The 13,227-nt window shown below is 40.9% G+C and overlaps 1 protein-coding gene across 3 annotated transcripts in view; it reads right to left on the minus strand.

Annotated features, from left to right (window-relative positions):
* Positions 1-13,227, minus strand: part of Sel1l2 (SEL1L2 adaptor subunit of SYVN1 ubiquitin ligase) — a 124,885-nt gene that overhangs the window by 17,279 nt on the left and 94,379 nt on the right. For all 3 annotated transcript variants that reach the window (XM_034495413.1, XM_034495411.1, XM_076929847.1), the window contains 2 exons: positions 5,830-5,898; positions 4,138-4,215 (listed from right to left, as the gene is read on the minus strand). In XM_034495413.1, coding sequence (XP_034351304.1) covers positions 4,138-4,215; positions 5,830-5,898 — 147 coding nt within the window. The remainder of the gene's footprint in view (positions 1-4,137; positions 4,216-5,829; positions 5,899-13,227) is intronic.

The raw sequence follows: 13,227 nt of genomic DNA on the forward strand, positions 1-13,227 counted from the left end.
GACCAGGCTGGCCTCGAACTCAGAAATCCGCCTGCCTCTGCCTCCCAAGTGCTGGGATTAAAGGCGTGCGCCACCACCGCCCGGCACGCATGCTCTATTATAATGAGTCAATAAACTCACTGGTTTGAACAGCTGGATTTGGATGGCATCATACTTTGATCTGTCATTGAGTGATAGAGTAGAGGAGAGTGAGGGGAACCAGAAGGTCCACCTTGTCTAGGAACAGCAGCTGCAGATTAGTGTCTCTGTCCCAGTTGTTGCCACATAGAACAGTAATTCTGCTCAGTCAGCTCTTGCTGTTTTCAAAGAAAAGTCAAAATTATTTTTTTCCTACCTCAGATGGGTCACATGCTAACATGGAAGCAAGGTTTGAGAGAGGCACATCTCTCAGATATAAACACAGAGTGAACCATGAAAAGGATCTGACTGTTCATGGTTTGATGAGACATTTACTGGTTTTAAAAAGCACTTTCTGGGATGAACAAAACATATGTGTAGCCAACTTCCCAAAATCCAACTTGCATGTGAGAGCTTCACGCTCTTGACCAGTGAAGTGACATGAATGTAGGAAGCACATGATCATTTATCTGATATTGAATGAACATTAGTAACATAGGACCAGGTCCTCCTCAAGTGAAGGAGCATGGATTTCAGACAGTAGAAAGGAAGCCATCGAGTACAGAGCTCTAGAACCCCAGAGTAGAGGGTAAGATGCTAATTCAAAACAAGGGAAGGATTTTGTGAGCAAAAGGATGTGGGGAACCTTGTGGTGGGAAAGATGATTGAGCCCTGCTTAGAAGGAGAAGGACTTAGAACAAGAATTAAAGGGAGAAGGAAGGAAGAAAAGATGGAAGGAAGGAAGGGAGGGAGGGAGGGAGGGAGGAAGGAAGGAAGGAAGGAAGGAAGGAAGGAAGAAAGGAAGAAAGGAAGAAAGGAAGGAAGGAAGGAAGGAAGAAAGGAAGAAAGGAAGAAAGGAAGAAAGGAAGGAAGGAAGAAAGGAAGGAAGGAAGGGTGATAATTTTATGGAGATAGAGTTGGGCCTGATGTGTTCTTCTATGTGAGCTAACAAGACAAAACAATTTGTAAACTATATGTCCTGGCTCTGATAAAATTTTAAAACTCACACAAGCGTGCACACACACACACACACACACACACACACACACACACACACACAATTTTAGAGACAGGCTGCCCAGGTTAGCCTTGAACTTGATATGTAACTCCTGATCCACCCCTCCCCGCCCCTGCCTCCACCTATGGAGTGCTAGGATCCATCTGCTTTATGCAGTGCTAAAGAGTAAACCCACAATTTTGTGCACACCAGGCAAGCAATTTCCTGGCTTAGCTATAGCTTAACTTTAAGAACAGTACCTTATTTTTAAGTTGCAAAACAAAAATGTGTATGAGAAATCTAACAAGTTGTTCAGGCAATGGCCATGGAGTATGTGGCTGTGCCCACCCAACACCAGTGAGACTTATTTTAAATGCAGTTTTAGACTTCTTTATAAAGATGAAAATATAAGATTAAAAATATAACTAGCCTAGGTCACTGCTACTCAAAATCCTCAAGTACCTGGGGAGCAGAGTTAATTTACACATCCAGCTTTCTGGCATTATTCTTTGGGGGTAACAAATCAGTATTATTTGCCAGATTACAAGACATTGTCCTTTGTTCCTCCTTTTCATCCTCCCCCCATCTGTCTAATCTAATGGTATTCTAGATAACCGTCTCTCTGAGCAACAATTTCATACAAATTACCAGCAAGAGGTGCCAAGGACTAACCTCTCAGTAATTTAACCACAAGAGCATTAGCCACAGGCTGCCTTTCCTTTCTAAATAGGCTCATAAGGCAGTGCACAGCTTGTGAAAATGAAGAACAGTTGAAATAATTCTTGATCCAAATGTGTCTTGGTTGCCAGTTTACAGAAGAAAATCATATGACAGAAAAAAAAAAAAATGCTTCCTACTGTGGGTGCCAGAGAGTTAATCAGGGCATTTTCCCAGACTGGGCTAATGGTTGTTAGATGGTATCTTAGCTTGGGGTTCTATTGTTGCGGTGAAATACCATGACCAAAAAGCAAGTTGGGGAGAAAAGGGTTTATTTGGCTTACATTTTCACATCGATGTTCATCACTGAAAGAAGTCAGGACAGGAACTTAAACAGAGCGGGAACCTGAAGCCAGGAGCTGATGCAGGGGGCTGCTTCCTGGCTTGCTTCCCCTGGTTTGCTCAGCCTGCTTTCTTGTAGAACCCAGGACCACATCACCCACAATGGAATGTGCCTTCCCCCGCGCAGATCATTAATTGAGGGGCAGCTTTAGAGCTGTATCTCCTAGGGCATTTCCTCAACTGAGGCTTCTTTCTCTCTGATGACTCTAGCTTGTATCAAGTTGACACGAAACAAGCCAGTACAGATGAGGTCATTTCTTGTGTAGAAAAGGTAGTATACTAAGTTTGATAAATATCAGCTGAATACTAAATACTAAAGCTGATAAATACCAACTTCCCCGAGCCTATAGAAAAGATATTTTCTTATTGGGTCTTGTTTAGTTAGTTAGTTTGTTTGTTTTTCCCTTTGAGACAGGGTTTCATCATGTAGCCCTGTATTGTTTGAGTTTATAGTGATCTGCCTGCCTCTGCTTCCTGGGTGCTAGGATTAAAGCTGTGTTTTACCATGCCCAGCAAGGCAAAGATTTCAGCAGCAGAAGACATGGCATGCATGTCCCCATGCTCCTAGGTGTGGGTGGGTGGGAGCAGGCTTTAAGGATCTCCAAATATACCAAAGTTCTTACACTATGAACCTCTAGCTCATGATCACATAGCATTGCATATAGCCTATGCATAATCCCTATATTTTGAGTCATCTCTACATAATACAACACATACAATCTCAAGGTGATATAAATGGTCATTATTTTTGGAGAATGAGAAATGGCAAGAAAATGTCTGTATGTATCTAGTTACAGTTGTTGGATCCGTAGTTAGCTGAATGCATGCATATGGAACCTGCTATACAATCATGCTTTCTGTATTTCCTCATAGCTGGAAGCCATTCTGCCGTGGCTGCACATACAAACTACAAAAGACAACAGTTGATACCCAGCAACTATTATACGCCAGGCAGGGCTTTAGTGTTTTGTAATATTACAGCATCAAGGACATTTTATTCTCAAGCCAGAGTCACCTCCTTCCCTTGGGTACTGTCCTGACAACCTCACCTCTGAGCTGCTGCAGCGCCAGCCTTTAGAAAAACTGTATTGGAAAGCTGGATACTGACCATATTTGTCCTAAATGTATTGCAGTTAGTGATTAAAGTGTCCTCTCCGCCCCTACCACTTTATTTCCTCTTTCCAAGTTATGGCTTCATCTGCGGATCAGGGCAGAGGGAAGAGGCGCTTCCTTCTGGCTTCCTGCTGGCTACAGCAGGGGTGGCACCAGTCACTGGCCTCTTCATTTACCAAAAAGACAGGCCATCTCGCTCCACACTTGAGCTCAGTGCTTTATTGCTGATGATATATTTCCCTCAGACACCAAGTTCTTTCTAGGGTTATTGTGAAGCCCAGAAGCAGCTCTGGACGACCTGTCGTGCCTGTTAGCATACCGAGGGCACTCTAGCCTCCAGACTCTCGCAAACATCTGTTACAGAGTCCGTGCTGCTGTCTGGGCTCCTCTCAGCTCTTCTCAATGAGACCCCTGCCCTAAACGTCTCCAGCTCATGCGCTTCCCTTCCTCCAGATTCTCATTCCCATAAGACCCTACGGTTTCCTCCATGCTCTCTCTTGTCCTTCTTTTGTCTTCCTTTTTTGGTCTTCTCTTTGCTCTCTTTCTTGATCCTTCTCTCCCACTCTCCCACCCCTCCTCTCACGGTCCAGTTCAGTCTGCTTGCCTTATTTAAGCTGCTTCCTTCTCTCCCTGCTTTGGGCTCTTGCAGGTACCCTCTATTTGTACTCCCCTCACATCTACAATAAAAAACGTTCCCTTCCCCCATCCTTTGGAATGGTCATGTCCTCACTTTACATATTCCTCATAAGGGCTTAGGACTCTGAAGTCAATTCATGGGCATCGATTCTTGGGTCTGCTTGAAATAGAAGGCACTTATTTTACATGATTAGTGCAGTGGGCTGAGGGTGTACCTTGCTGGCCGCCATGGAGAAGTATTTGAAGGCAGTGGCATTATTTTGTGGTGCAGCAGCGTTCCCCTCTAAATACATCTACAGATGAAAAAGAGGATGTCAATAGCAGAATGGCTTAAGACTGAGGCAAATGTTTTACAACTAAGTAGCACTAGTGATTGTTACTGTATTGGGAGTATAGTAACTACCACTGAACTGTCCATTTTAAAGCAGTACGTGCTATTTTAGTCTTACTTCAAGTAAGAAAGCAGAAGAAACTATCGCTGACAGAGAGAGAGAGAGAGAGAGAGAGAGAGAGAGAGAGAGAGAGAGAGAGAGAGAGATAGGGAGGGGTGAGGGAGAGGGAGAGAGGGAGAGAGAGATTCAAAGGGGTGAGGGAGAGGGAGAGAGAGGGGAGGGCTGAGAAAGAGGTAGCCTCAGAACAAAGAAATGGACCCTATTTGTATTTTCTCGAATCTAAATTACAGTATGTGACATTTCTGGAAACAGGGTATGCATTCCCATGGTAACTAATGCAAATTGGCTGTGGGGAGCCAAGGCAGCCCTGGGGAGTGGAGGGAGTGGTGTCTTTAATGGGAGAGAATATCTCATCAAATGGGCCATAAGGACTGTTTTTGATTTTGGTTGGGGTAGAACTGTTTCTCGTTCCAGGGGTAGAGGAAAGACACCTGAGTGAGCCAGGGCTTGTACTATTCTCAGATGACAGCTAGCCTGTTACTGTTGGGTCTAAGAGAAGCTCATGGGATCATAGCTATTCTCTGCAGAGGAGTCCAGGCCAGGTGTATTACAAGGCTTTGTGAGTGCCTCAGATGAAGGCTGATGTTCTAATGGGCTTCTTCCTTTTACCTCAAGAGTACTAGCCGCTGCATACAGCTTAAGTGCCTCTTTAGGGGCTGCCATAAGTGAGTTCTTTAAGTGTGGTCACACCTTACCCTGAATTTAGCCATACCATTCAATCCTTAGGGAGGGTGTGTGTGTGTGTTTGTGTGTGCATACCTCTCTGTCTCTGTCTCTGTCTCTCTGTCTCTCTGTCTCTCTCTCTCTCTCTCTCTGTCTCTCTCTCTGTTTCCTTTGTTTATTTACTTGTAGTGCTAGTCACTGAACCTAAGTCCTTGTATATATTAGGGAAGTACTTTGCCATTGATCAATTCCTTAAACCATCAAGTCTATTTCTTAAGTGTGTGTGTGTGTGTGTGTGTGTGTGTATGGGTGCTGGGAGAATATTGCCAGCAAACATGATACAGCAGGACAGTCCTGTTGAATTGGTGATTTCCTTCCACTATTATGTGGTCTGAATTCAGTTCGCCAGTATTTCCTAGGAAACGTCTTACTTGTTGAACGATCTCACTGGCCTGACTACCTTACGTTTATAAGCAGGGTCTCTTACTAAATCTGGGACTCACTGATTTAGCTACACTAACTGGCCAATGAGCTCTGAAGATCTACCTGTCTTTATCTGGGGTTACAGACCTGAATAAAAAGATAGATTTTTCGGGGGAAGCTGTGTGTATGTGTGTGTGTGTGTGTGTGTGTGTGTGTGTGTGTGTGTGTACACCCGCGTGTGCACACAAAATTTGAGTTCAGGTCCTCATGCTTGACAGTAGGCACTTTATAAATTGAGACATTTCCCCAGTCCCCACATTTCTTAACTTTTAAAGAAATAACAAGTACTGATGAAGTAGAAGCATGTACCTTTCCTATAAATGCCATGGCATTTGCACTCCCAGCTTTTGCTGCCTTTAGAAAGTAGTATAACGCCTTCTGGAGAGAGAAGGAACAGTATTACTGCCAGTCACAAATACATTCTACAAAATGACTTTTTGTACTAGATTTTATTCATTCAATGTGCATTCAAAAATATCTGTGAAATAACCACTTTGTTCAAGGCACTCTTCCAATGTTATTTCAACCATAAACCTGAAGAGTGGGAGAATGTGTGTGCACATATATATAAATGTGTGTGTGTGTTCTAAAACATAGGGTGAATATAAATTATATATATAATTTAGAATGTAAAGGCATTTTTCTTCTCACATTTGAAAAAGCTAGATACGTAAGTTGCTTTGTCAAGAAAGATGGATCTCACCAACAGATTTAAACAGTCCGTTATTTGGAAAAGTAGATTTCTATGAACTTGTTTTGAGACAGCTTGTACTACAGTTGGCAGAATCTTCATATTTATAATGCCAGACACACCCAGCTGCTTGCTGAGACCATGGTTTTGTGTAGAGGTTAAAATAGTTTCTTCTGAATCAAAATGAAGGAGACCAGAAAAGCTTCTGATTTATCTAAGTAGTCAGGTTAAATATTCTACAATAATCTTATCTCTTCCGGCTCTACTCTCTAGACCCCATATTGACTTTCTAGAAAATTTCTGAGAAATAAAAGTGATAGACCTCAGAAAACATACTTAAAGACAAGTTTTTCAATATCACATTTGAACACATAATGTTTGTTCTTTACAAGGTCTTGACTAAATTAATGAGTGATGATCTGTTCCCTTCCAAAGAGAAGAAAATGTTTAGGGAAAAATATGGATGACTCTTTTATATGAAAACGGGCTGTACAATGTCGTCAGCTTATTTGAAAGGTACTCTCATATTGCTAAGTGCAGATGCACCTCTGCTGGACTTCAGTGCATTACCATCTCTTTTGCCTTTAGAAAACTTGGTTAACATCTGCTACATGCCTATTGGTATATTAGCCATTACAAGTCATTCACAAATGAACAAAATCATGCTCCCTTAGATGTCGTATTTCTAGAAGGTGTTATGCAGCCCACCAGGTGAAAAAGGCCTCAATGACTTTATCTGCTGCTGACTCTGAATGTTCTAATACTGCTCTGCCAAGTAAGATGATCCCATTGGTGAGATAGTGGCGTGACTGTTGAGCTAACCAATACCTTTCTGATTGAATTTAAGGCCAGATCTACAGGAGAAAATCCATGGCTAATACTATTAACTTGACCCAAAGCCAACAGCTAGGGAGGTCATAGGCTCTAGGAGAGAACTTGTTACTTTCATTTTGCTAAATGCCCATGCTATCAAACTGTCTTCTAAATACTTATGTTCATATACTCATAGACTAGTGCAGCTGCCAACCTTGATCAGAGACGCTTCTTTTAATACAGAGACTCATGATTGGTCAGAGACTTAAGAATAAGTTACTGATGAATGCTCAGTCCTAAACTGAACGTGTGTGTATGTGTGTGTGTATATGTGTGTGTGTGTGTATGTGTGTATATGTTTGTATGTATATGTGTGTATGTGTGTATATGTGTGTGTAGGTGTGTGTATATATGTGTGTTTATGTGTGAATGTGTGTGTATGTGTATATGTGTGTATGTATATATGGATGGATGTATATCCTATTTCCCCTACCCACACTGTGTCAAGGAAGATTATGGAAGAGGAGATAGAATGTCTGAGCCTGAAGAGGGGGAGGAATATTGTCTTCCAGATGTGACAAGGATGTTTCATGTATGAATTCACAACAGCTGTGGTTACCTGTACAAGAACTGGATACAATCAAGCCAGTCTTTATTATAGCATGGATGGGGGAGGCCCTTATAAGGCCCTATCCCTCACTGAGTGATATAATGTTATTTGTCATTGAGGAGATATTAGCAGTTGAAGGTGCATGGGAATACAGAGTCGAGTTTCTATGAGGGTTTGGCCACTAGTAGGTTGCTGATACTCCAGTGGCTAGCTCCACACCCATGTGCATGTAGGTACCACAAGCTGGACTTAGTTTTATTTGTTCATAGAAGAATTTATATCTGTATTAATATATGCATATATGAGGAGAGTGGGTAAGTGGAGTGAGTGGGAAGTGAGAGGTAGGTATGGTCATGTCACACCAAATACCTGTGTGAATGCATAATCACTATCAAGGAAGAAAAATAATTGAAAGTTCAAAGAATAAATAACAATATTTTAAAACAAAATGTGATTCCTACATTTGCCCCCTGACAATGGTGCTGAGAAAAAAAATGAATATATGTCAATAGTACTGAGTAGGTGAGGATATAAAAAGAATGACCCAAAATAGACAGAGAATGAGAGAAGAATATAGATTGTACTGTTTCCTAACGGATGTTTGTGTGGCTGTTCTTTCTAAATTCTCACACTGTTGTTATAAGGAAGGACTATTAATATCTGATCTTATTTAATGACATCTAAAGTCATGCAACCAGTATTAGATTTCCATAAACAGACTAAATACAGTTTCTATGTCCTTGGGACTCTGCCTCCAAAGTGACAGAAGTCTCACTATATTGAGGCCATCAGAAACCAGGGGAGTGTCAAGAGCAAGTGAGTCTTCTTCATTCCCTTGGATACGGCCAAGCTGTCTAAGAAGTTAGTGTTTCAACGTGGCCAGATCCAGGGCCTGGAAAAGTAACAGGAGGCTTTAGCTTAGACCACTAAACTAAGGATTTAAATGTCTCGGAAAATAAACATTATTAGAGATTTACAAGCATTGAGAAATCTTGAAACCAAAATTTCTGGACCAATATAAGTGTTAGTAAGATGGGAGACATTTAAAACTATGTGTGGTTTGCCAAATTAAAAAAAAAAACAAAAACAAACAAATAAACAAAAAGCCACAGGTACTTAAAAAAGGGCATTTTGTATTGATGCTTTTTTATCCAGATACTGAGACCTGGTGAAACTGGATACATTCAGGTTGGTATTGTCATAGACTCTGTCTGTGGCCAGAGCTAAGCATGCACTCAAATAAGGGTTTGTTTACTCAAGTTAGATTATCTCTAGGTTTGGTTTCCTCATTTATTCTCCTCCTTTGTGTTCTCCAGGTATCTATAATATTATTTACATTATAATAGATGACCTGTTCCTATCATGTTATTTACCTACCAGCTTATTTGTTGTCTCCTTCAATGTTCTTCTGAGCATAGTGTCTTCCATATATTAAGCACCCAGAAAATATTTTTAAGAGGAGTGAATGAATATTTATGAATCTTTAAAACAAGGGACCTGAACTTTAATCTTTATGGAACATCTTGACCTAAATATTATGGTCCTAAAATCATTTCAATGTCCACTTTAGAAGTTTGGCTCTCAATTAATCTATAGTAGACAGTTCTGGGGGGGGGGGGGGAAATTTCATTTATGGGAGAAAGATAATTTGAACTTTTAGAAGGAAATAATCTACTCAGAAGCAAATGAAGGTTATGGAGTTCCCCAACCCTTGACCAATGTGATTCCATAAGGTTCCAGAGGCTTGGCAGCTTCTCACACACCACTTAGTGATATGGCTTACTCTCCTCCAGTGTCATGCCTTACTACACTCGAGTGTTGTGGCTCACTTTGTTCCACTGTTGTGGCTTGCTTTACTCCAGTGTCTTGGCTTACTCTCCTTCAACATAGTGGCTTACGTTACCCCACTGTGGCTTCCTCTACTCCAGTATAGTGGTTTTCTTTATATCCCTGTCTTTGTGTACTTGGAATTTCAGTTCTTGATTCTTCCTCTTAAAACTTATTGGTTCTGATGTGGTTATTGGTATTGTATAAAATGTTTTTGTTTTTATTTTTTGTTTTTGTTTTCAAGACAGGGTTTCTCTGTGTAACCTTAGCTGTCCTGGAATGCCGTAGGCCAGGTTGGCCCTGAACTCAGAGATCTGCCTGCCTCTGCCTCCCAAGTGCTGGAATCAAAGGCATGTACCATCACAGCAAGTTATGCATGCCTGGCCATGAGAATGTATTTGACACCACGTGAAACTGTTGTGCAAGCCACTTTGGTGGATACATATATGCAAAACCAAGTTAGAGCTCTTAAGAATTTTGGTGGTTTGGAAGTGTGGTTCAGTTTGTTGAACGCTTGTGCTTGTCTAGCGTGTACAAAACCATGGTTTGACACTTAGGACTGCATAAACCAGGTGAGGTGGTGCATGTCTGTTATCCCTGCCCTTGGGCGACAGAGGCAGGGTAGTCAGAAGTTTAAGGTCATTCTCAGTTACATAATGATTTTGAGGCCAGCCTTGGCTATATGAGATTCTGCCCAAAACAAACAAACAAAAAAGTCAGAATAATCATCCACCCAATCATCCATTCATCCTTTAAATATTTATTGAGTAGAGTCAAAGATGTCAGTAGAGTGTGCCTGCTTAGCATGCACAAGGTCTTGGATTCAATCCCCAGCACTACATAAACTGAGTGTGCTATTCATCCCCATAGGCCCAGCACTCAGGAGGGGGAAGTAGAAGGATCAGAAGTTCAAAGTCATCCTCAGCTGCATAATGCGTTTGAGGCCAGCTTGGGCTATAGATCTCCAAGAAAATTACTGAGCACTTATCAATTGCCCATTCTACAATGTACATTTTAATCAGGATGGGTCTTAATGCCAATGACAGACTATAGCTTAAAGTTATATTGACAGCTATTTTCATTCTCAGAAGAAGATAAAATAATGGTTTGTTTCACAGCTACTGGTGTGCTATTATGATAGATAGCATACCCTGGGCACTGTGTTAAGTAAAATTTCATTATTTTATTTTTAACTCTGTCTCTGTCTCTCTGTCTGTCTGTCTGTCTGTCTGTCTCTGTTTCTCTCTGTCTGTCTCTCTCTGTTACACATAAATGTGGTTTTTCATTGGCTCTAAGAAAATCCCTAGTTTAACCAGTTTGCAACATTTTCTCTAGAATGAAATGTGAAGGAAACACATTATTTGGACAACAGTTTTGAGCTTCTTTTATCCAGGGCTCTGTACATCCTTCTTGAATGGGACATTAGCCCTTTCTCTATATTGGGTAGCAGAGAGGATGATGCAGTTCCCTTAGGGTTGATATTATTCCTCTGCCAGTTTTAATTTAATTATGCTGCATCCACTTTAGTAATATGCATCCAAACACCCTGTTTTCCTACTGCAATTCATTCTGAGCTTTTATATTTTTAAGAATGCAAATGAAATTAAAATTCGTGTGTGGAAAAATTCAAGATAATGTAATCAAGAATTGCATATATATATAATTTTTAATAATTACAAAGTTGGTGAGGGACAGGCCAAATTGTTCCCTGTGATAACAAATTCCGAGAAATTAATTAAATCAAAAAGCAAGCAGTGATGGGGAAAGGCAGGACAGCTATTCCTAGGCATTTTCATTTATAATTTGCTGACCAGCAAACTGGAGCATCACATTTAAAATGAGCCTTGTAATAATTTCTTCAATGGACTGAAACATCAAACTGGCTGAAGTGGTGGAGTTCAGGCTGAGAGGCATCATCCAGTGTGTAAGCTATTGGTATCCATTCATTCATTATATACTTATCAAGTGCTTCATATATACCAGGCACTACTCTGAGTAGAAGACAAACTAGTGATTAAGAAAAACATGTACATCTTCCATTGTGGGCACAGACAACAATAAAGACCAACAGAGTGAGGGGAGTTATATATCTTATGAGGAAAATAAGTGGTCTGGGAGTGGTGGAGCACTAGACTTATCAAGAAAATCCTCTCCAAGGGGTGAGACTTGAAGGATAGGAAGTCAAATATGGGAGAAGCCGCAGGAGCAGCCTCTTAGGTCTTTGTATCCTTTTCATCTTCTCTCTCCCCCATGGCTAACTGAGCATAATCCAGTCAGGCTTACGATTTCAGAGTTTTGGATGAACTTCCACACACACTCAGGTTCAGTAGACTAAGCAGTAGGAAGGGATTAGACTGAACTTGTCCCGGAGAACACCTGACTGCTGGCAAGGTTCTGGAATTAAACTCATGTTCTTGGAGTCTCTGGATAAGAAAACTGAGTCTGAAGCCAATGGTTAGAAAGGCAGAGAAGGAACCTGAGTGACCATGCCCTTTTGTATTTTTGGTCTGAAATCAGAGGGGGAGATTTTTAGAGGCCATATTGCAGGAGTAGTGCAAAAATAAATGATATTTACTAAAAATAGCATAAGGTTTTTTTTTTTTTTTTTTTGAATGCTGAGGACTTGCATTCAAATTTTACTTCTTCAGTTTTGAAAATTTATTTTTCCTTCATGTGTATGAGTATTTTGACTGCATCTGTGTCTGTATACCATGCACGGGAGGAGGCCAGAAGAGAGTGTCAGAGCCTTTGGAACTGCAGTTACAGATGGTTGTGAGCCACCATGTGGGTGATGGGAACTGGACCTGTGTCCTCTGTAAGAGCAACAAGTGCTCTTAGCTGCTGCGCCCTTGCACCAGCCCTCAAAGCCTGCTTCTTAACTACAATTACTTTCTAGCTGTGGGACTTGAAGCAATTTGTTTTCTCTTTCCAGACCAGGATTTTCATCTCTAAAACACCCCTAAGAAAATCTCTATAACAGTGTTGCTGGAGAGCCCATGATGGGTACTCATGATGCCTGATTCTTGATTGTTGGCACTATAGCCTTGGAGATCCTTCGGGGCCACCCCAGAGGGCTTGTATGTCACCTGATCTGAGGTGGCTTCAGTTCCCTTCATGTGTTCATGTTGTGTGTGGCTGACTGACACTACTTGTGTGTGTGTGTGTGTGTGTGTTAGGTTGAGGGGGGGATTCTATAAAAAGGCTGTGTCATCTTTAAGCCAATCAAAGTTTCTGTTTATAAAAAGTGAGAAAATGTTACAGTATGTACCCTATGACTAACATTTATTGTAAGCTAAAATCGGACATTAGAGTAATCTTATGAATACAGAACTCCCATCTAAGAGCTAAAACAGTGCTTACAGTTAGGTTTTAAAAGCCCTAGAAACCTTCATTTCTGCTGTCCTGGGATGCATATGCTTATGTAAATCACCGCTACTTACTTTATGAACTTAACTTTGACATTTATCTAATATTTACCATCTCTCATATAAAGGAGAAAATACAGCAGTAAAGACATCCATAATATAACAATATTAAGAGAAACAGAAAGTAATAACAGATCCCTCCCTTTTAATGTAACCATTTTATAAGGGGTGATTTCAATCCCTTAGACCATTGGGTTTATATGTTGAGACAGAGTTTGCATTCCTTTGTGAAAATGAGGACATGGCTCCTATAAAATGGCAATAACTGCAACATAATTATTTAGAAAGAATTCTGTTTTCCCAGGTCTGTGGTGATTAGCACTTTGAAACCACAACCAGAA

This window comes from Arvicanthis niloticus, chromosome 2 (genome assembly GCF_011762505.2).
Source record: "Arvicanthis niloticus isolate mArvNil1 chromosome 2, mArvNil1.pat.X, whole genome shotgun sequence".
Classification (NCBI taxonomy): domain Eukaryota; kingdom Metazoa; phylum Chordata; class Mammalia; order Rodentia; family Muridae; genus Arvicanthis; species Arvicanthis niloticus.